The sequence below is a fragment of the Sesamum indicum genome, linkage group LG3, assembly GCF_026168435.1.
Source record: "Sesamum indicum cultivar Baizhima isolate 11 linkage group LG3, ASM2616843v1, whole genome shotgun sequence".
In the NCBI taxonomy this organism is placed as follows: domain Eukaryota; kingdom Viridiplantae; phylum Streptophyta; class Magnoliopsida; order Lamiales; family Pedaliaceae; genus Sesamum; species Sesamum indicum.
Window position 1 is genome coordinate 24,378,058 of NC_142659.1, and position 24,762 is coordinate 24,402,819.

The 24,762-nt window shown below is 36.1% G+C and overlaps 2 protein-coding genes across 3 annotated transcripts; both read left to right on the forward strand.

Annotated features, from left to right (window-relative positions):
- Positions 1 to 301: 301 nt before the first annotated feature.
- Positions 302 to 13,735, forward strand: LOC105158668 (S-adenosyl-L-methionine-dependent methyltransferases superfamily protein). 2 transcript variants are annotated; one of them, XM_011075496.3, is made up of 17 exons: positions 302 to 817; positions 2,711 to 2,812; positions 2,907 to 2,973; positions 3,237 to 3,421; positions 3,673 to 3,933; positions 4,690 to 4,773; positions 4,876 to 4,923; positions 5,008 to 5,072; positions 6,652 to 6,700; positions 8,057 to 8,333; positions 10,443 to 10,564; positions 10,953 to 11,033; positions 11,110 to 11,184; positions 12,364 to 12,418; positions 12,505 to 12,562; positions 12,691 to 12,841; positions 13,121 to 13,735. In XM_011075496.3, exons 1-17 carry the CDS (start codon positions 365 to 367, stop codon positions 13,316 to 13,318), a joined length of 2,331 nt encoding a protein of 776 aa, XP_011073798.1. In that variant the 5' UTR covers positions 302 to 364; the 3' UTR covers positions 13,319 to 13,735. The 2 variants fall into 2 exon arrangements, with proteins under 2 accessions (XP_011073798.1, XP_011073797.1); XM_011075495.3 differs by having other exon boundaries at positions 303 to 817; positions 12,502 to 12,562.
- Positions 13,736 to 18,503: 4,768 nt separating this feature from the next.
- On the forward strand, positions 18,504 to 24,190 carry LOC105158669 (alkaline ceramidase). Its single transcript, XM_011075498.3, has 3 exons — positions 18,504 to 18,844; positions 22,483 to 22,812; positions 23,415 to 24,190. Exons 2-3 carry the CDS (start codon positions 22,559 to 22,561, stop codon positions 23,929 to 23,931), a joined length of 771 nt encoding a protein of 256 aa, XP_011073800.1. The 5' UTR covers positions 18,504 to 18,844; positions 22,483 to 22,558; the 3' UTR covers positions 23,932 to 24,190.
- The last annotated feature ends 572 nt before the right edge of the window (positions 24,191 to 24,762 follow it).

The following is a 24,762-nucleotide window of genomic DNA, read 5'->3' on the forward strand; positions in this document are numbered from 1 at the left end:
TTTGTCAAAAAAAAAACGGGGAAAATGCAAGCAATTCCCATGTGATATCGCAATGAGCAAATCACCTTTTTATGAAAAAATAAATAGTGATTTATCTCCCTATATTTTTTAAAATACAACAATTTACACCATAAGTTTAGAAAAAAAAAATGAAATTTGTGAAAAATGTCAATGTAAAAAGGACATAAATCCTGGCTAATTAGTTAACTTGTCACTAAACTGTTAAGTTGCTTAGCACTTTCATAGATGGAAAATGCGCCTTCGTCGTTGGTCATTTTCTGCCTGAATTTGCCTTCATAACAAAAACCCTCTGATAAACCCTATTTCATAGTTAAAGACCACATTTCATACACAAAACAAGAAAATGGGGAAAAAAGATAGGCAGCAGCAAAGATCCGTGGAAGGGAACAACCGCGGCGGAGGGAAAAAGCAAGAAGAACTGCTGAAGACTCTGGGGGACTTCACGAGTAAAGAGAACTGGGACAAATTTTTTACCATAAGAGGCAGTGCTGATTCCTTTGAATGGTATGCCGAGTGGCCCCATCTCCAGACGTTATTAACACGGCTTCTGTTATGTCAGTCATCGGCACCGGCGGGATCCATCGGAGAACCTTCGCCGGCAGTGGAGGCGGCGGAGGTTAGTATTTTGGTGCCGGGGTGCGGGAACTCGAGTCTGTCGGAGCATCTGTATGATGCTGGGTTTAAGAATATAACGAATGTGGATTTTTCGAAGGTGGTTATTTCGGATATGTTGAGGAAGAATGTGAGAGAACGGCCGGAGATGAAGTGGCGCGTTATGGACATGACAAGCATGCAGGTAATTCTTTACCAATCGGAGGGTTGGAACATGGAAGCTCGCTTGCGAACTGAGAAATGATATATTGCTTTTATGTCGAATTAGCTTGTATATTCTACGTCCACGTTTTAACTTGGTTTTGTTTGATATATTGACAACACAAGTGAGACAAAAGAAGTTAGATATACTTTTGAATCCAATGATCCAAATATTATAGCATCTGTTTTCCAAGCTCTGCTTATGATTTCTTATTAAAAATTTTGTATATGAATATATTACTTAAATGGAAGTATATAATCTTAAAATACTCCATATATATTGTCAACAAGGTGAATTGGTCCTTTCCTTCACCTACTTTCATGGTATTTGTCATGTGTGACTTTGGGAGTGTAGGTGTCATGGATGAAGGGGGGTAAGGAAGGAGATTGTTGGTGCAGATACAAGGTTAAGGTAGAAAACAGAATTTTCGTCTATAAAATACATTATTGGGATTGATAATCTAGTTATGATAGTTTACACGTACAACTTCTGTGGACTGAGGGATCACACCCCTTCTTGTGAGACTCCCAGCTTCCCTGGTACACACCATCCCTTGCTGAGCATGCTTTCAATAGCTAGTATGATGTCTTGAGATGGGAATGCATTAAAAGAAAGACGCTTCTGCTGTAATTATCATTCATAACTTTCGAAGTAATAGACTTTCTTGTAGCATCTCTATTTGAGTTGAGAAATGAACTCCTTACCTAAAACCAAACATATACGTAAAATTTTGAATTGCTTATCAGTATTAGTTATTAAAATTCAAGCCTCTGTAGACTGTAGGTATATCAACTTTAGGTGCTTAAGTAGCTCTGTGACCCTCCTCAGTCTTCCATTTCATCTTTTAAGAATGAAATTCGCTGCAGATGTACTAGAATAGTTGCTGAAGAAATGCCACTGGTGTTTGTTATTTAAAGAAAAAAAGAAACGCAAAAAGAAATAAAGAAGAAATAAGTGCCTGTGGATGTGAGGAAAGTGGAAGCTTCCATTAAACCGAGCCTGGGTTCTTGCTTTCATATGATTTTCTACCAAACTGTTGCATGAGAGCTGCATCGCTGACCGCATTACTAGTGAATCCAAAGAAATCATCAACTTATCTATGCATATGATGATGGAATATTAGACCAGTAAACATTAAACAGAACAGAGAACTGCTTTAAAGTTTCAGAGTGGTTTCTTTTATGTTTGAAATCTCGTTTATGTTTCCCATATAATGTAGCAAGAAGCAGGCAGAAACCTATTGTATTCACTGATAAATCAGAAGCTATATGCTAGTTAGCTTCAATGGTGAATCAGAGTACATAAATTCTTGGCTTATTCATACTACTCCAGGGAGCACCTAATGTAACCCAAATATTTCACAACATTGAGATGGTAGTGCATTTGATGAGATACATATAGATAACTATTGGTGTCTCACTGTGAGCTTTTGGTGGATGCTAATCAAACCTTTAACTGTTAATTCTGATCTCTGGAATTGATTACCATTGAAGCTGATACTATGAATAGCTGCACGAGCAGAGGGTAGTTAGACCCTTGATACAAATAAATATAGATGCACGTGCAATAGGTGAATGAGGCTGCAGTAAACACTTGTGTGGGTTTAATCTAAACCTGCTGTCACATGGCTTGATGTTTTACTTATTTATCAGAAATTGCAATGTAACCCTGCTGCTGGCGAGATAGAGTTGGATTTGGATAATTTGTTGGCTTCTCTTTCTTTTTCTTATGCACTTGCAGCTAGGTTCTTGTGGAGGATATGCTTTTGTCAGTTGTTGAATGGTAGATTAGCATGGAACTCAGTTCTAATTCTTGACTGTGAAACTTTCTTCTCTACAGGCTTCCTTTTTTCTAACAATTTTGACTTTGGTTCAGTTTGCAAATGAGAGCTTTAATGCCATTGTTGATAAGGGAGGATTGGATGCTTTGATGGAGCCTCAGCTTGGACCCAGATTAGGAAATCTATATTTAGCGGAGGTATGATAGTCTTATTTGAAAATATGATTTTGATCTTGTTAGTTGTGATAGGTCCAAAAGCTTCACTAATCTAAGTCTTTTCTGTGTGTTACAGGTAAAAAGGCTTTTAAAATTTGGAGGAAAATATATTTGTCTCACCTTGGCAGAATCTCATGTGTTAGGTATTGTTCCTCAAATTATATCTGATTGGTGAAAAATTTTGGCTTCATGCAGTGAATTGTGGCAAGCTTGCTTGTCAATTTCTTCTTCCCTTTCTCTTATTTTGTCTCTATCTTTTGGTGAATGTAAACGATATTAGATAGATGTTTTGTTGAGTATCCTGTATTCTGATGCTGCTCCTTTGCTGTTTCTGTGCCGAGTTTCTAATTAATAGGATACAGTGTTTAGAATTGATACCATTTTCCATCATATGACTTTCTTCTAGATCTACTTTTCCCCAAGTTTCGCCTTGGGTGGAAGATGAGTCTTTATGCCATTGCTCCGGATCCATCATCTAGAAACTCAAAATTGCGGACCTTTATGGTGGTTGCTGAGAAAGATAATAATACTGTAGTTTCTGAGATATCATTGTACATGGATGAATGTTCTGTTGAAGCTCATAATAATCAGGTAGATGTGATTTCACCTTTTCTTTTTGCCTTTCCACTCCTGTTTCACGGAATAACATAACTTACATGAAATGTCTGTTTCCAAGAAAAGAGCATGGATAATTGCACAGGATTCCAAGAAATCCATCTTCACATTATTTTTCATCAAAGTTTACATGTTCATGAGATTCTTTAAGCTGAAGTGCTTTTAACGCACATTAAATTCCTTTTACTTGTATGAAGAAATTGATTTATTCTTTCAACATGTCTTAGGTGTGTGAACTGTACGATGCACTTGAGAGAGAAAAAAGGGTTCGGTCAGAATACTTGAGTGGCTCTGATATATTATACTCGCTTGAAGAGCTGAATCTAGGGGCAAAGGGAAACCTTAAAGAGCTTGAACCAGGTCGTAGGGCAAAGCTGATTTTAGGTGAACCTGGAGTATCCCATTACATCTATAACGGCATACTTCTTGATGCTCAGCAAGATTCTGGACCTTTCTCCTATCACTTTGGTGTATTCCTTGTTCCGAAGGTTAGTTCCTTTTCTTACAATCCTTATAGTGTCTTGTCTAACGTACTTGGAAATAAGTCGATTAAGCTTACTTGATGAGCGTTACAGAACTCTTTGTACTTCTCATTTTATTTATAGTTGGGATTCTACTGTTGTTTACTTCAGGAAAAGGTGAAGACCGTATACTTAAATTTATTAAAAAGCTGTAGATTCCATGTGCACAAATCAAACATCAGCATTCCCTTGGGATCCACATAAACATAATTCTTCTGAAAAAGTAGAACAGTGTTGAAGTGATCATATTGACTTTATTTGCCGAAGAACAAACCTCTCTTTGCATTTAAAGCAACTATTCTTTATTTTTTCTGCTTTTTTGGTAGCACAGGGTATGGAAGAGGGATCATGTTATTCCTGTAAATTAATTTTTCTTGTTGACCTGGATAACATTGCATTGAATTTTTCCCCTTTATGCCTAATGCTTTTGCCTTTTGGTGGCTGGCCTAATGCTATAATAAGAATGTCAAATCGAGTTCCTTTTCTTAACTGTCTTTACTTTTAACTTATATCTGTATTCTTTTGCTTTCTCATTTAAATACCTTCAGTATTTCAATTTCAGAATATCTCAGATCCTAGGAATTTTGATGGTTTCCTTGTTCCCTGTTAGGGAGTTGAAGCTGTCCCTTTTTCGGCTATTATGGTTCCACTCAAATATTGGCATATTGCATTATTTAATTAGTTTTCAACCCACCTAGTATGTGACTGAAGTTTAGATTTCAGACTCGAGTTCATGAGTGGCTCTTCTCATCAGAAGAAGGACAATGGCTTATTGTTGCAAGCTCAAAGGCTGCTCGATTAGTAATGGTAAATCTTTCCAGTCACTTTACAAACTTTGTGTATTCTCTTCATTCATCTTCTTTCTTTGTGGTTCATTCTTTAATAATAAAATTCTTTGAATTAATTTAGATTTTACTGGATTCCAGCAATTCTAATGCTGCCATGGAGGATATCCAGGTAATATCCAGTTTAAGTTTCTTTATCAGAAGGGTCACATCCTGTAAATTTGACGGCTGCTTATATTTGTTCTCCATATTTCAGATGGATCTCTCTCCCTTAGTAAGGCAATTGGCCCCAGGAAATTGTGTCGATGGAGTACAAATTCCGTAAGATCCATCAACATCTCCTCATGAGTAGACTATCTGATAATTTTAGCTCTTGCTTTCATCTAGTGTTTGCTAGTTGATATATGAAAGTCATTTCCACATCAGAATTGGTGTATGTTTGTAACAGTTTTGAATCCAAGAGAGTAAAAGAAAAGAGATGGGAAGTTGCCTAAGAGAACTGAGGATGGGGAGATAAGAAATTGCTAAAAGATTTTATAGATAATCTACAAATGTTCTTTACAGCTACTTAAACGTTCAACCTACAAGACAATGCTGACTCAGCTTTTTGGAAATTGAAATTAATCCTAATTAGGGGATAAACTGATCCCCCTAAAGCTAGATCAGAGTAGTGCTGCTGGAAGCTTTTGCCAGATGCCAATTTGCAGAAATAACATGGGCCGTTGGGTTGGATGAATGCATCTGGGCCATCCACGCATGAGGTCCTTGCTTGTACTCTTCGAGATGGCGTTATCCTCCTTAAGGGTTGAATGCAACTCCATAGTCGCGTTTGTCAAAACGTTGTCCTCTCTCTTAAGTTCTTTATTTCCTTGCCCTTGATCCTCCGTTCTAATTTCTTCCCCCTTTTTCTGATCCGACGACTGACATTGAAACTGGTTTCCTTCTCTAAAAACATAATAATGTTCTGTTTAGTTGCTTACTAGAATACTAGTTTACATTTTTGGTGCCATCCTTGCTGGCATTTGCCGATCTTTTGTGTGTTAGTCGTAGGCCACACAAGTTAACTTACTTCGATGATGTAACATCTTTAACTGGGCTAAAAGAGTTATCGAGGTACTAGGTTAGGCAATAATACCCTGCATGTGAATCAGTTCAAGGTGTATCTTATGCTGTGGTTTGATACTCTTGTAGGCAACTTGCCATTGAACAACTTGATTTGAATTGGATTACCATGCTTAAGCTGATGTATATTGGCCTTGATTTTACCATATTTATTTTGAAGTGCTTTGAATGACCAAAGTTTTGAGAGCAAGTAAGATGGCTTCTTTGAGAAAAATGAGACAACATACCCTGTAAAAGGATCCTAAAACTGCATGGCAGATGCAGTTTTTGCCTTTTGTTGGGCAACATAGAAGGAAGCATTTGAAACCAAGGGGTGGGGGTTGGGAATGCCGCTGGAGAGTGCATGTTTAAATGGCTTTTTGGAGTTCTGATAGGTACTTGATTTAGTGGAACTTATTTATAAGGAAGAGCGATATGCAGCATATCATTCAGTTGCATCTTGGGAACTGACTACTATGTTTATGAGATGTAACTTATTCTTCATTCTTTTTCATCGTTTGCGAGGACCATCTGAACTGCTGTATAGAATGCTCCAATTTGCACTACAAAATGACAAATTGAGATGTAAATATAACTATACAAGCATTAATTGGACATTTGTAGTATGCTTAAACTAAGTTGCACAAAAAGATCGTGAGAAAAGGAAGCATTCAAGCATGTGATGTTGCAGGTTCATTATGTCTGTAACTCGCTACAGAAATGAGTTCAAGAGTTTTGGTACATTAGATAAAACTCTTTCTTTGTTTTTGCTAGAGTTTATCAAATGTGTCTTTTGCAGGTTTATGGCTGCAAGTGATGGAATTAAGCACCGAGAAGTTGTACACCAGGTTGAACATCTACTTTCTCTTGTTTCATATTATCAAATGCCAAATTTTAGTCAATGCTTCTCCTTTTCATATGTGTAGAATTAATAAGTTCAAGCGTGTAGGTATCAGACAGTCTGACTGCTATACTATGAAGTTACATGTGCTTATACTTTGGTAGACACTGATAATTTTGACTTGGTCAATAGAGACTATTTTTTAGTTCTTACATCGATTATTTACTCTTTTAATATGCCTTACATGGTTCACACTGGGTTCCCTGATATACTTGTTTATGTCATTTGCATATGTACTTAATGCTATTCTGATATTGCTCCATCTCCATGGCGCAATTGAGCTTGTTGTCTAAAGAAGAAATCCTTTTTTGTGTCCAATTATGTCTCTAATCCATGGAAGCCATCTTGGTTAAGAACATACAAATATTTGTAACGCAACACGGCATGCAATTTGACATGTTTTTGTTGGGGAGTGTGCAAGCTAGCTGGATAAAGAACTCGACATATCTTTGGAATGGGGATATTGGAAAATGGGTTGACTGATGTAGTTGCATTTGTTTCTTTATGTTTGTTGATAGATAGGATGATTTTGTTTGTAAGCAAATTATGTATTTGGTTATCCTGTTGAAGCATATTGTAATTGACTCTCAGCTTCGTTAACGATGAAGAAATGTGGAAGCTGAAGCCTAATTAGAAAAGGTGAAAATAAGAAACAAGCCTGGACATTTGACTGGAGTCCTTGCGGTTACTAAATTTATCTACTGTGAAAGAAGCAACTGGAATGAAATGGGGCTGAGACTTGAGAACACATTAATGGTCCCTTGTGGTTTCAGAGATCAACTTATTCTATGATAGTATCCCCTTTTATTAGCACGGGTGCACTCATCAAAAGATGACGAACTTTTGTAGCTAACGAGCAAATATTTTGCCTGGGTTGTGCCTGAACATCTTAATTGAATCTTAGATTTGGAAACCTCTTGCTTACAAGTAGATAGGTGCGAGCGGAAATCCTATATTAACTTAAGAAAAGGAAAAGCAATCACAGTAACATCCTATTGAAGTTTCTCCTAACAATGGCCTTGAGAGGTGTCTTTTAACTTCATCCAGTTTTACTGACTAGCTCTTTTTAAGTGTTTAAACTGATGAATGTTTGCAACTAATCGTTGAGAACAGAGTGCTTTATCATTGCGGAAGGGATCTTTCAGTATAATAATTATGAGGGTAAATTGTTCTATTAATATCATTAATATGTGAGGTCCAACTTTCATTTCTGTATCCTTAGACCTAGCTGTTGCCCTTACTTGACACATCCCATTCTCATCTCTTTTGTCCTTTTGATATGTCGTTCTTTTGGTTTATCCAGGTTACATCGGCCTTGACCGGTCCAATTGTTGTCGATGATGTGATCTATGAAAAGATTGACAATGATCTTAATCATCGCTTTTCATCTAAGGATTTGATATTCCGCCGCCTTATTTTTCAAAGAACTGAGAGTTTGGTGCAATCAGAAGCTCTTTTATTAACTGAAGGATCAAAGGGAACTTCAAGTGAAGCAGAAATAAAGAAACTGCAGGCAGCTCCCAAGTCCAGGAAGAAAGGAAGACAGGGGAAGTTTGATTCTCTGACAATTGGGTCTCATGGTGATGCTCTGATCTCTATCTTGTTCTTGGTTAACTTCGGAGAAGTTTTCTTTGAAAAATTACATTGTTTGACTGAGATTTGCTTTTTAAAAGGAAAAAAGATTGATACCTGGTATACCTTCCCCTTTATCTTTTCCGTCCTGGCAATCTGGCTGAGCTTTTAAAAGCTCAACCCCAAATGAAACATTTGTACCTTAAGACGTGACTACATCTCACAGACTTGCATGCAAGAATGCAAAAAAGTTTGTAATGGGATATAAAAATGGTCAATGGGAAATATATTGTAAAGGTGACCTAAATTCACAGTTTGTGAAGATTCTCCTAATTCATACACTAAATTTTTTGTGGTTGATGTTTTCTGTGTTTGGTAGTTGGGCATGGCTGGCATCTTGGCTCGTCATTGTTGTTGAACACTTCCAGACCAGTGTAAATTGAGAGTTCCCTTAGTAGCTGAAAAACTTGGCTATGGCAAGGCCATGAAGCTCAACTAGCTTTGGTCTCTTTTGAGTTGCACTTCCAGTAAACTGATCCTAGTCAAGATATGTTGGAGCTTGCAACTGAATGTCCCTTTTCCCGACAAACTTGATAATACAATATAATTGTGAATGATTTGGTAAAACTAAACCCACATATTCTAGGTTGTACGCAGGCCATTCACACTATTCTCCCACAACTAAAGTGGGAAAACTTGTTGAAATTAGTAATGTTGGATGCAGAATATAGATACTTGAACATGTGTTGTTGAATTGTCTTTCGAATTCCTAAATGGATCATAATCATTCGGAGATGGCTGAAACTAACTCTTCATTTGAACTTAATTTTACATGCTTAATCAATAAGTTTTGTATTCTTCTAGGTGAATGTTACACGTTTAATAATTAAGTTTAACTTTATTTATTTTTCTTATTTTCTGTTCTTCTTTACCTCCAATCTCCCCACCTATATATAGAAGGTTACTAGTACCACTTCCTTTCTGCTTCATGTATTATCTTAATCTTGATTAAATGACATTGAAATAAAATTTTGGAAGTCTCATTTTCATACATTATTTATGCCACCAATAACATGTTAACCCGGTACTTGAGTAATAGAGCTTTCTTGATTCTATGCTACAGTTAAATGATGAAATCCTTGCACTTTTGTCCTCAAAATCTTTTCAGTTCACCAGCCTGTTTCTGTAGCTCTTAGTATTGTTTTGTAGGATTAGTGGACTTGATTCTTACATTGCAAGGATGGTTTCTTTGTGTATGCGTGCTATCAAATTTTTTGTTTGTTTTTCTATTATTAGGTAAACATTGTGTCTATTGATGCGCATTTAGGTTCCAGCAGCAGGGTATAGTAAGAAATGTAGTTCAGTGCAGTGCAATTTCCATGAGGTGCAACAGGCATATAGTCAACTTTTACTACTAAGTCATAGCTGAAATAATTTTAGTGCAAAGCCATTGTTTAAAATTTCCATTGGAATGTGAAATGTCGAATTTCAGATTTCCTGACCATGCTAAGTGAAATTCAACTTGCAGTGCATGGTAATTAATTTGATAATGAAATAATACATAAAGTTACTTCCTCAAAATTGACATGCGAATCCAAAAGCTTCTTCAATAAGAAATAGTGCCTTATTGTGGGATAAACAAGAGGGGATAGGAGTAACAAATTTGTGATGGATGTTGAAACTGATATACAATAGTGAGGAGGTCAGAAATGCTACTTATTTTTAAATTAGGTGGAATAGAATATAATCTAGTGTAACTTGCTACATGCATCTTTTACACATACTTAAGCTTGAAAGATGCGTAATTGTGCTAATTGGAAGTGATGAAGTTTCAGTTAACATTTCCAATTATTTCCATAAAATTCCATGATTTTTCCAAACTGAAATCAAGTTTTGGATATCCATTGAATCTCCACAGAAATTTTCATAAATTTACAGCTCCGAGATATTCACTGGAACCAATATGTTACTCTGCCCATGTGCCTGAAGTTTTCACCTTTTTATTGTGTTTGTTTATAGTTACCATTAATTCTACTGACCGCTGACAGGTAGGGGTAAATATGTTTATTCTTCATCATTAACTTGTGGATCATCTTTTGTCATCCTGTATGTGGCAGCATCAAGTGGTGAATTGGAAGCTGATCACAACTATTTAGCAAGTTCATACCACAATGGGATTATTTCTGGATTATTGTTGATATCCTTACACTTGAAAGGATCTACCACAGCAGGTGGGATGGTGAGCCATCCACTTCCCCTCGGAAGCACTTACAAGTTACTTGTCTTGTTTGGCCTCAATGTTTCTCAACAAGGAGGCCAACAACATAAGTTATATGTGGAGTATATACTATAATTTGTATTCATATTTATTTCTAAATTATAAACATGTGTATAATAGTTATTATTATTATTGTTGGTGGTGGTGGTGTTGCTGGGAGGATGAAGGGCACAGTTGCTGGAGAGAGGTATCGGTGTCGTAGGCTGTTGTTGGAAGAACATACAAATTTTCATACTACCAATATTACATGTTAAAAGTGATGCCTGTCTTCATGGGCTCTGCCCTTTGCCTGTGGCTCCAGTTTCCTGAAACATGCTTTGAACTGAAGGTGTCTCTCCCTCTTTTCCAGGTCAAAACTGTGGTTATTGGTCTTGGAGCTGGATTACTTCCTATGTTTATGAAGAAGTGCTTACCTTCTCTACAGATTGAGGTGTAACAGAATTCTGAATGTCTGTATTAGTATTTTTATTTTGCTTCCTGTTCTTTTGCTAATTCCTAATTGACAGGTCGTTGAGTTAGATCCTGTGGTTCGGGATGTTGCTAGAGACTACTTTGGTTTCAGAGAAGATGAGCGCTTAAAGGTGAAACTCCTTATTCTCCTAATTCGTGTCATCATCCTCATCAACTAGGTAAAAAAATTGGAGTGTGCTAAAAGGATATGTTTCTGGCTTAAGTTTTTAAATAAATTGTTTTAGTTCTATCTCAAAGTAACATTAAGCTGTTCTTTTAGCAAACTGTGTTTACACGGTTGAAGTTATCAATTTGTGGATTTGTCAATAACCTCAAGTCTAATGTTGAATGATTGAAACAAGAACATACTCTTACCTGAATAAATATGCCATGTGTTGATGCTCAATTTAGTCCAAAAAGATTTAAATTATTAGAAGATAAGATACTAAAATTCTTGTCAATCAGTCATAAGGTAACCAAATACTCCTGTTGGACTTAATGATTAATATGATGCAAACTGATGCATGGATTAATTCTTTGTGTTCAAAATTGAACTCCAGCTTCCTCATCTGTATCTTCTGAAAATCCATTTGACTTTAAGCAGAAATCAGCGTATTCATGAGTAACTTAACTCATAACCTTGGTCTGATTTTACTGATATGTACGAGAAGCTATTGAGTTTATTATTCTATTGTTGTTGTTGATAATTGGAACTTGAATTTAATGCGATGATTTCCCTCTGTGTGAGATGGTTTGGGCAGAGCGAAGCAGACTTATGACTTGCTTTGGCATGGTAATTTGTTTTGGTAAGGTTGAAATTTGTAAATGCAATAGAATGTTGTTTTAATGTTGGATGTGGAAGAGTTGCTTTACAGAGTCTTCATAAAAATCTCGGGGGCAGTTGCGACAATCCATATAGATTTCACAAAGAGGAGTATTCATTTGAATCTATATCAGGCCATGTCATTTTATATACTGATATTATCATCATACTTATAACTGTAACCGCAATTACATAACTCATTTATTTCGGTTGGGTGGGTGATGATTAGAGAGTTCACCTTTTGGTCTTATTTGCTTGGGATTAAAAATTAGTTGACCAGTTACCCTTTTGATACAGTACAAAGTCATATTTCACCGAAAGATGCTTGTATTGCCCTTAACTGCAAGCCTTAGGATTAAAATTAGTTGACTTTTTACCCTTATGATGTTACAATGCAAAGTCATATTTCACTGAAAGATGCTTGTATTCCCCTTAACGGCAAGCATTGCTTATATTTTTCCTTTCTTTTGCTTTTTCTCCTGTTAAGGTGCATGTTGCCGATGGAATTGAATTTGTCAGGGAGAAAGCAGATTCTGGGGCAGGTAAAGTACCATCAGCTAGTTCTAATAACCATGATGATATGCTCAAATAAAGTTACTCAGTCGTTGCACTATTGTCCGTGTAGAAGGAAATTGCACTTGTAAAATTGACACACTTATAGTTGATGTGGACTCATCAGACTCAAGGTAGCGTAGCTTTTAATCAAATCACTTTTGTCATCTTTATTCTATTCTTGCAAGTTCCATTTTTTAGAAGTGATCTTTATTCCATTCTTGTAGTTCCATTTTTCTAACCTGGTACACTTATCATGCAGTTCTGGTTTGACCTGTCCTGCAGCAGATTTTGTTGATGAATCTTTTCTTTTGACTGTGAAAAATTCACTTTCTGAGCAAGGTTTATTCATCATTAATTTGGTCTCAAGGTCCTCTGCTGTGAAGGGTGCAGTATATTCAAGATTGAAAAAGGTGAGAACTGAAGTAACATAAACTATGATTCTAAAATTATTCTAGTCAACAATGCTTTGCCTAGGCTAATGTTTGCCAGTCCAATTCATGGAAAGTCTTTTCCAACTGAAGCATAAAGTATAGATTGCTTAGGGTGGATAGATGCCAACTTCTGAAAGAAAAATTGTTGCTGAACACAATTCAACATCTTGTTGAGTTCGTTTTAGTGGTTGCTATTTGAGCTTTCTTCAGCATTGCACACTTTGATTAATTTGGTGCCTCCTTGGTGCATATTTGAAGGTATTTAGCAACCTCTTCTCCCTCCAGCTCGAGGAAGATGTCAATGAAGTAATTTTTGCTCTCAAGACAGACTCTCCAATCGAGGAGGAGCAACTTTCTGAAGCTTGTGAGGCACTTGCCAGATCATTAGAGCTGGAAAAGCAGGAGTGGGGTCAGAAAATCATAGATGCCTCAAAATTCATCAAGCCGTTGAGATAAGTGAAGCAGGATTTCTATCTTAAAGGTTGAGAATTACCATGCTATATGTTTGGGGGTATTTTGTTTCTCTCATTCAAATCCGGAAAAGATAGAAGTCCGTTCAGTCCTCTAGTTTCCAGTGCGGAATGGTGTATCTTGTGTACATTCACCTGTCACTTACAATGATTCTCTCAGAAGCAGACAACTGAACGGGAAGAGCATGAATGCAGGTCTTGTGGATTCTGCAGCTATTCTCTGACTCTATCCAAATTAGTATGGTACATAGGTAGTTTTGTGCCTGATGGTCAATCATATTATCATCGCACGTTGGATACTCAAAAGATTGTTTAGTTTTGTATTTCATTGGGGTGCTATCTGTTGGTGCTAAACCGTATCATAATCAATTTTCATCTAAATGACAACTTTGCACATTAAATACGATGTTTGTCTCGTGGAATTACGTATTCTGAGGTGCGGTCGCTGTTTCAGAAGCTCCTGCTACCTGCCTATGGACTCGTGTGCTAAATTCTGTTGCAACTTTGGTCACAGTGAAAGATGAGCAAGCCTATCAGGCATGGAACTCCATTACCAAGCATTTCAAGTAGGGGTGGCAAAATAGGTTAAGACCCATGGGTTCAACTCAACTCAACTCAATTAGTTTTGGGTCCAATTCATAAATTAAAATAATAAAAATTAAAAGAATTCATCATTTCCTCTTTTCTTATATACACAAACTCTCTCACATCTCCATACACAAATATATTCACAACTTCTCTTGCTTCATATATACTCACTCTCACATCTCTCTCACACACAAATACACTCGCAACTCCTCTTGCTTATTATACACACATTCTCACATCTCTCACTCACACACATAGCCCTCTTTTTCTACACACACATGCACAAACACACACACACAAAATAAAATAAAGTTACTCTCACAACTCCTCTCGTTCATTTTAAGTTATATTATTTACTATAAATATTATTTAAAATATTTTTTATTTTTTAAAAATATATTTTTTTGGTCTTCGTCTCCGTCGTCGGCCTACATGGTTGGCAATGACGCTTGATGAGGGGGCGACGTTGCGCAGATCTAGGGCGATGGTATCGCCCCTTTCGGAAGGTAGCGAGGGAACAGGGGCGACGCCAGGTCACCCCATTTCGCAGGATAAACCTCATCGTCACCCTCTCTGCAAGGGCGACGCCGCCGTTGTGCAGTTTGGCGGTGATAGGCGATCGCCCATATACATATATAATATATATTAAGTGTATATATAATTTTATATATAAATAGATAAAATATAATGACCATTCATTTTTAATAATTGAGATCAATGATAGATATAAGAAGGGTATAATAGACAATTTAGGACAAAATTTAACGCAGTAAATTTATTCAACAAAAGGGGAGATTATGCAATATTTGAGAAACATAGGAGGTTTTTTGCTAATTTTTTAATACATTGGAGTTTTTAGCTAAATTCTAAATATATTGAAGGATTTTATACAATAAATCCTTTTTTTATTTATAATCTAAGGGTAATATGAAGTGATATTAATAATGACATTCGAGTACTAATTAAGTTATTCTTAATTATCTATGCATTAATATGACATTAATAGTGAAATTGGAATAGTAATTAAGTAATTTATAATTACTCTAACACAAATATGACATTAAAGACAAAATTGGGGTGCTAAATGAATTTTTCAAAAATAAATTCAAATTTTGGACAAAAATAAATATTGGTTTCAAATAAAAAAAAATTCTGATTGGATTTTTAATTTTGATCATCACTTGGGAGTTTATATATTATACTGGTTATAGTACCCTTGATGATGTTTCCAAAATTTTGTAGAAACGTCAATGTCATTCATATATAGATAAAAGTGGGTAAATTACAATAAAATATTATTGTGAAATTATATCAGTTTAAGATAGAAAAAAATAGTTCTTTATGGTTTCCTATATATTACTACTAATGACAAATGTTGTATTTTTCAAAACATAGTATTTTCTTTAAAAAGTACAACTTATCTAAGATAACCAATTCTAAATTTAGTGAACTATATTAGTCATGAGTGGAGACTTTAGGAGAGCTTCACTTGACATCTTCTCCTTTCCAAGGAGGAGTTGACTCCTCATTGTCTTGGGTTGGACTGTACTTGTTTAATTTATCCGATAAATTAAATCAAGTTCAATCAATATTTAGAGGGTCGTTAATTAGTTTAATTAATTTTATACTCATTAGAAGTCTAAATGTCTATTATTCTGAGTAAGACACATGAGTGAGTCCAATCTCTCTAATTAATAAATTCAATTTATTAATTTAGACAAGTCAATTATTGATTAATTAGTCCAAATTCAATTTAATTCATCCTGTTAATTTAAAAGACTAAGTCCAATTAATTAATTAAATCTTGGATCATCATCAAATGGATCTTTTTTTTTAAAATAAATGATCTTAATTGTTTATATTCTCCATGGCTTAATTTAATCCAATTAAATGAATCTGTATATTCTAGAATTAATTCCAAATTAATTTCACCACTTCCACAGTGATTTGTGCGTGACTCTTTAGATTCAACATCAATTAAGCTTGGGTTTGTATCAAATACAATTAATTAAATTAAAATAAAATAAATTAATTATTTTTTATTAACCATTAATCAGAAACGTCTATTTTCATGGGTGGCTGTCTAACAAGGGTTCATGGCACTGGAAGCTAGGTGAATGTTGACATAAATATTCAGGCTCTCGAATTTCATACAGATATGGTTCTTCCATCAACCATCTCTCAGTCTAAGTCCAAAGCAAAGAATTGGATATGGGTTCGCATCCTTGACTAGACATCTATAGTTAATATTCAAGACGCGTTTACTCTACTGATAAACATAGGAAATCATTCCCTATTCGACCAATTGTTCTGGCCATAAGCTCAAAGAGTTTAAACCATCTTATAGCGCATAAGAGACTCGATTGTCATATGTTTACAGGTGATGGATCCTCTCTTGGAACTCACTGTCCTCTCTACATATTCTGACTGCATTGGATAAGGCTTATAATCATCACGTCAAAGATATGATCATTTCTCGCTAGATCTAAGATATGTCCATCATATGAATGTGGCTGTCGTGATTCCTCAAGTTCGAGGACTAATCCTATACTATCGAAGCTGAGGAATTTTAATCATACCGACCAAGCCTCAAAGAATTCTCTATGACACTTCTCCACGAGTCAGTTCAGTTGCTTGACAACCTGCTCAACTACCTACTAAAATTGCATAGACGTCTCATGTTTGTTGCAAATAAAACGCGACACTCGTCAAATAAATACAACTTTATTTCGAGTCTCAAAAGGACTCTCAACGCACTATCCCGAGGTCCTCGAATTTGAACTTTTCAAACCTAACCTTCAAAAATTGATTTTATAGTTGTCATTCAATGCGTAACTCAACTACATGACCTGTTTGATTGGTCAGTGGATGTTTTTTGTGATCTGAAGGTAATTCAATGTGATTAGTAAGCACAACAAACACATATAACCAAAGATCAACACTTACTTTATTCATCACATTAAATATTACATTTTCAAGTTTCTGAAAAATGTCATACATCATTTTTTTTTTTATGGCCTATTCTAACAGAAGGGGCTACTGAAAGGTGGTCTGGAGTTAAAAGTGTGCTTGCCTACAAATGAAGAGGGCCTAGGCATTAGGAGTTTACAACCTTTATTTTAAATAAAGGGGAGGGGGTTCATTTTTCGGTCCTGCCCCTTTGGGGGGAATGCCTCTTGGCTCCAGGGTGGCGATCTCTATAGCAGCAGGCATATCGGCAGTAGGAAGGGTTGCGCTTCCCTCATTACTGTCTCTAAGATGGTATCCAAATCTTCCTCTAGAATAAGCCCCCAGCCATGTTTTTGATTAGCCTAAATATACTTGAAAGAAAGGAAAAGAGGCGAGCAAAGCGATTAACTGAGTCCACGGGAGGTTTCTCCTAGCATGGCTGCTGAGGGACAACCTCATCAAGGTCGGAGGCATTCTCCAAACTCGCCTCCATGTCCAAGAAGGAAGCTTCCATGCTGGGGGTGAGGAGGGATGACCGTGAGCCTCAAACTACCATTAGCAAGTTGAAAATCCATGTACAAAATAGGGCCCCGCCAGGCAAGCCAGCTTTGACTGAAAGTCCTCAGACATGTTGTACTCAGTCAGGTAGCTCTCCCAATGGGATTCCTAGTAGGCTTGCTCTTTCTCTATCTAGAACCTAAATGAAGCCTTGTTGATGACCTCCTCTTGAGGCTTGGAAGAGGCCTTTAACTACTTTAGGTCCTTGTTGGCATGATGATCAAGAACTCCCTCCGGAAGAGCATCAAGTGATCAAGTCCCAAGTCTCCTTGACCTGAGCTTCCAGGGATACCGTGAGTCGAGGGGGACTTATTCTATAGCTCCTGGAAGAGGGCGAATGAGGGCTCAAGTCACCCTATTTCTGCAGTCCCCCTCGCTCGAATGAACTTTTTTGATGCAGAAAATTTTCAACTGAATTTTTAAACACAAAAGGGTTTTATGGAATTTATCATTCTAATAGATAATTCTTATAGTTCTTAAATTTTTCATCTTTTACTTTATCTAATATATAAATAATGTTTAGAAAAATGATAAATAATCACTACCTCTATCTTTAATTAACAATTAAGGTATACTTGATGCCAAGGAAGATAAAAAAAAAAAAAAAGTAATTGATCAAAATGAATAAAATGTAGGGGTTTTTATCGTTCAGTTACCGACCTATTCGGTATTCAATACAAGATTTTTTTAAATTTCAATATTAAAATATTGTATCGATTTTTTATACTACTGATACACTATACTGAATAGAACTAAATATACATTAAATTTTGATTTAGAATAATTAAATGTATGAGACGTAATTTCTTTTTAAAGAAGATTAGTAATTTCGATAATATATCAAATCGCACTGAATAATCTAATTTGATATTCGATACATCATTCTAGTGTAACAATATTTCAATCCGATAAAATTGAAAGCACAGCGTTAACAAAATGAATTAATTTTTAAAGTAAAAAAGAAATTATTGATTGAAGAAATAATTTATAAAAATAATATTTTGAATGGAGGAAAGATGATTAGGATTTGGATTTTAAAACATAGTATAGATGATAATGATATCATCCCTCTTAAAAAGAGAATGGGAAAAAGGGTTCCTGTAGAGTATTGGAAACTCCTATTACATGACAGGGGCGCGTGCCAACACTCGCGATCACGTTGGGTCGAGCGTTTCCAAGTTCGAATCTTGTTCAATTAATAAAATCCCTCTTTCGGAGTTTAAATTTAATATTCCCAATTGAAACAATAAAGGGAAAGACGCGAAAAGTAAAAGGGAAATCCGGCGATGTACTACGATTCGCACACACCAACATATATAGATACGCCTATTCAACGGTAATATCTATATATTTCTGCCGGAATTCGAAGGTTTCTTGGGGTGCGTGCAGCGGCGGCGACTCAGATCTGAGTTTCTAGGTCAGTAAAATAAGCGATTTGTGTGGGGGGGGTATGTTATGTGTGTGTCTGTATTGCTGGTTAATGTAATGTGGGAATCAGCCTGTGCTGCTGTTTGAATATGAGGCATAATTTTTAAGTGGGTTTCTGGTTTGGGAAATTTGTTGAGTGGGGAGATTGATTGGTGTTTGATTACTCAATTAGTGCACCCTTTGCTGTTTGCTAATTTTTTTTTGTTATGAATTTAGAGGGTAAATTCTTTTGTTATGGAATATTGATTCGGAATTCATGCAGTGGAATATTAGCGTTTGATTACTAATATTTTCTCCTTTTGCTAATTGCTGGATTTTCTCTTTTCTGGAGTGATTTGGAGGTTAAATATTTTTGTTGTAGAAGATTGTTGTCTTTCAAGTGTAACATCCGCCCCTCTTGTAAATGGAGTATGTTGACACTGAACATGAAAGTGGATTGACAATATATTTGCGTGTCCAATTTGTAAAAAGAGTTTATGGCTGAGACTGCTGCTTTATAAGTCCCTTACTTCTACAAGGTTTTTGTTCCAGAATATGTTCCCTAGTACTGAATGTAATGATAATTGAGTACTTACCCAACTGCAAGTATGTAGTTGCTGTAGAGGTTGAAGAATGTTTTGTTTTCTGCTAAATACAGGGGATCAATAAAAGCTAGGACCGGGAGTGTTACTTTTTATTTGTTATATATATATATATATATATTTTGTCTATGTCTTTCTTTATACTGGACACTTCAATATGCTGTATTATATTTTAGAGATTATCTGGTCCCTTTTTGATTGCATTAGTTTCATTTTTTCCAATTTCACTAGAAATTTACACATTTATAGGAGTTGTGCTAAATGAATGCTTTTTTACTCCATCTGTGATGCATGTTGTTTAAGATACTTCTAAAGTTTTACTTCTTTTTGCAATTGAATATTATGTTCCGAAATGTCCTGAGCACACTTTTCTGGACAGCATAAATGGTACTCCTCAAATTAAACATTCAGTGAGATGCATAAATTAAGCGTTGTGATTTAAGCAATTTGGACCCTATGTTTCTATTTGTTTGGCCCAATTTGGCATGCTTGTTCTGTCTAAACTAGTGGAGCACATTCGGCTACAATGTTGTGATTCTGGGGGGTGTGTGTGTGAGCGTATGTCAAATGGATGATATTTAATTTTATTATTGTTTTATGAAGGAAGCGTGGGTGCCTGATAAAGCATTCTTCACATTTGATTGCAAATAGTAGCGTTTCAATGATATAAAGGATTGCACTAAATTTTTGAAAAGATTTTCATTCAGATCACTTCCTTTGTTGTTTTAGAGTTTCTCCCACAGATATTCATGATGCAGTTTTTGAAGGAAGCCTGAAGGACTAACAATATGAGAGTGGGGTTTACCAGATAACTAAAGAAACAGATCCTTTGAAGCCTATAAGTTAACTGAAGGAAAGTAAAGAGACCGTGACCTAATTCAAAATCTTATAAGGTCTTCTGGGTTAAAAAGAACATGATTGAAATGCATTCTTTAACTTCAACAGTTGCTTAGGCATGCTATTTTTAAGATCTATTTATAAGCATGCCTAGAGTATGCCGTACCCAAGAAGTTCACAACCCATTACCATATATGATCTGACGGATAAGGTTGTGAGCCCTTTTCGTTCTTTTGCATTTTGTAAAAGAGTATCTTTCACCCATAGTTATATACACACCATGGGCATGATGCAAAAGGTGAGAGCCCAGCTCTGGCTTTCACCTGGCGCAGCCATGGTGCGCACCAGGGAGCTTTTTCTGGTGCGCCAGGCGTGCCTGAAGCAAGCTTTGAAAGGCTGCGTTTCTATGTAATGAGGGTAGAAAAGAAAAGCTGAATGATAGCAAAATTTGCTTTTTTCTTCAACCTTTTGGCTAAAATTAAAACCTAATCTTGAACATGCTGATTTTGGTAAAAATACTAATGGTAAAAAAAATATAAATTATTTATGCAAAGGTGTTGTGCAGCAAGAGGTGCGCGCCAAGCCGTGCGCCGCGTGCCGTGGTTCTGGAGCACCTTTCCTCTGTGATGCACCATATGCTTTTTAACAATTTCACCTGATTATACGATTCCTTATGTACATCTCATTTACTTACTCTCAATTCAAAATTGAGGGAATATAATTATATTTAACAATATTTTAACAGTGTTGATGCTTTCCTTAATGTAAATGTAGTCCATGGTTTATTCGCAATAGGACTACACTACCTTGTGGACTCCGCTCTTTGAGTTGGCAGTGGATTCTTTTGTTGCTGTGCTAATTTTTCTACAATGATTTGCATATTTCATCAGATTATGGGGCGTTTTAAAATTTTAGTTTTATAAAGAATAAATCTCAATTTGCAGCTCTGACACTTCCAAGTTCATTTGGGGTAAAAATTACTCCTTTGTACTTTTAAAATTTCTTTTTTTCTATTTTTTTTTTACGCGCACACCCAGGTTCAGAGCACAAGACCTTTCGTAGGAAATCTTGAGCCCAAACCAGTGTGTTGTGCCTTCAGGGGACAGTCTTAAAATTTCTATTAAAGGGGCCTGTTCCAGTTAATTAATAACAACTGATTAAGTATATTTTGTATTTTCTGATGCTTCATTTTTAAATGTCATTAAAATTTGGTGACATTTGATTATTTCTCTTCTATGCCTTCTCTAAACAGTATGCTTATAATCATACGTGTGATTGTTGTGTTGGGAAGAAGCTCTTAAATTAAACCTTAAAGCAAAGTGGATTTCTCCAAAGGAACAGATGAAAATGACATCAGAATAGAGAGTGCCCTACCCCTACCCCACTGATAAACTGCAGTTAGGCATATATATGAACTTTTAAGGTTGCGTATCTTTTTCCTCTTTTTCGGGTGGGGGCATTAAGGTTGAGTATGCATTAAGCTCACACTACACTAGTTAAATTCCTGAGTTGGAAAAGTTCCTAATTGCGCTGGCACCTTATTATTCTCCTACTATGGTGGAAGTCAATGCACGATAGGTCGTTCTAAAGCATGTTTGTTATTTACATATGGATGTCTTTTTAGCTTGAGACTTCATACAGTCTCTCTTGTCAATATATCAGGTCTACATGTATAAATTTGAATTGAACATTCTTGCTACTTGTTTATTGCTTTTGTTTATTATCTCCTATTTATGGATCTTTGTTTAGATTTATATTTCCACTCAGTGTATCGTTGTGGTGCAACTAAATTAATTATGCTGTTCCCTTTATTGCAAGTACACCAAGATATATAATTTTGTTGAAATTCCCATGAATCATTTATATCAACGTTTGATTGTGATGGCAGAAGTTCCGATATATTAATGATTGATTGTGTTGGGTAAAAATATATGATTTCCTGATACTTGGTCTTATTGATTATCAACTCCTTTCCGCTGAAACACATGCATGCCTACTACATTTAGAGGAAAAGAATTCTATGTCTTCAGTGTGATCGAAAGGAGTTTCTTGACTTTTTCTATATCAGTACCATGTGTGGCCTTTTAATAAATGTTGATTTTATTTGCTTATGCATGATCATGTTGGGGATGAAGTTTTATATTATGTAAGCTTACTCATAATAATGTGCATATTTTAACAAGGATTTTACCTGCATTTTCATCTGCAGGATTCGTGGAACTTATTTTACTTCCTGACACAATCTTCAAAAGGTCTTTCACATTCGAAGCCTTAAATATTGAGAAATGGCAGATGGTTTTTCAAGTTTTTGGGGCCCTGTAACATCGACTCATGAGTGGTGTGAGCCAAATTATGTCCACTCTTCCTATATTGCTGAATTTTTCAACACCGTCTCTAATGTCCCCTGCATTATTCTGGCACTTATCGGTCTTGTGAATTCACTGAGACAGCGTTTTGAGAAAAGGTTTAGTGTCCTTCATATATCCAATATGGTACTTGCCATAGGAAGCATGTTGTATCATGCCACACTGCAGCGGCTGTAAGTTTTCCTTTCATCTCCTTGCCCTTTCTAGTTTTACTTATCATTTATACTGGTTTTGGTGGACCTCTTTTTTCTTTTTTTCCTCTTCTTCCCTTTTTTATCTAGTACTAATATGGCTGGACACTTGCAATGTGATTACCATCTTAAATTGGAGATTACAGGGTCCTGAAAGAAAGCAAACATATAATATATCTATATATATATATATTAATAAGGAGAAGGAACTATAATCACTTTTCGACCATTGCAAATGCCAATATGATAAACATACAGGAGTTTGTAACTCAACCTTATTTGACTGGTAGTGTTTTTTTTTGTGAGCACGCTTTAACTAAAGGGTCTTTTAAAAGAAGTTAAAAAAATGAGTTTGCTCGTTTAAGCTTGAGGAAAGGTAACTGTACGAGTGATATTGATTATTTGTCTTTTGATAAATATATAGAGCATAATATTTCACATGCATGAACACCATAGCTTATTTTTAATGGAGCAGCAAGGAGAAATTGGGGAAGTTGGTAGCTAGCTTTAGTTTTGATTGTATCTGGCACTAGTAGCGTCCTGATATAATCCTGCTTTGAGAGTTGCTTTGAATTCTTTCTCAGGCAACAGCAAGGTGATGAAACACCTATGGTCTGGGAAATGCTCCTTTATATCTACATCCTATACTCTCCGGATTGGCATTATCGGAGTACAATGCCAACTTTTTTGTTCCTCTATGGTGCAGTATTTGCAATTGCACATTCACAAATTCGCTTTGATATTGGTTTTAAAGTGCACTATGCGCTGCTTTGTCTTCTTTGCATTCCTAGGATGTACAAGTATTATATTCACACAGAAGACAAATCAGCTAAGCGGCTTGCAAAGTTTTACCTGGTAACTCTTTTAGCTGGGAGTTTCTGCTGGCTAGTTGACCGTCTGTTTTGCAAGGACATCTCTTCTCTCTGGTACTTCAATCCACAGGGTCATGCCATGTGGCATGTTTTGATGGGTTTCAACTCATACTTTGCCAATACATGCCTGATGTACTGGCGTGCTGAACAACGAGGGTGGAATCCAAAAGTAAAGCAGTTTTTGGGTGTCTTCCCCTATGTGAAGATTCAAAAGCCGAAAATCCAGTAGAAGGTACTGCTCGTTAGCACCGAGCATTGCCCGAGTGAGAGTGAATACATGTTTCGTGCTGGTAGGCAAGCGCAAGTTGTGGTAATTCGTTTTTGTCCTTTTCATTTGAAGCATGTAATGTAAATGATAGCTGGGGGTAATTTTGGTTGGTTGATAGTGGTTAATTTTGACTGTAAAATTAGCATTTTGGTGATGTAGCATATTTATATGTACTCCCACAGAAGATTACGTGAACTAGGTATACTTTATTGATTTCTAATCTTTGATTCTCTGCTCGGACGTATTTTACTAGCTATTGACGAGAAAAAATGATTTGAATTTCATCTAATATTGTCTGTGAAATCCTGGATATACTCATCACAAATATGCACCAAACTGCATTATTTCCAGCCTTGTATTTTTGTACAGGGTGCATACAATGCACCATTACTGTTTGAACAAATTCTCTTTCTTCACTTGAGATGCAAGTATGTTCTTAACTGTATTTTCTGCAATACATATGGGTATGATCATCTCAGTTCCCTGGAATCAAAGTTTGTGCTTGTATTGAGTGCTTCTGTGCCGAAAAATATCTGTCGAATCTTGCGCATCTCTTCGGTAATTACTGAGATCCCATACTTTGCGGCAGCTCAAAGCCCAGAGATGCTCACACTGAAAGAGCTCGGAACTATTTGGGTTTCAGCAGAGGGATGAAGGGGATTTTCATTTGGTGATTTCATCTTTTCGCTTAATGGGACTCGAGCTTTAGGCATCTACAGATTACTGATGGAGAATTTACGAAGTGATAATTAATTTAGAGACATCGAAGTTTTCCAACTCCGTGTGAGGTTA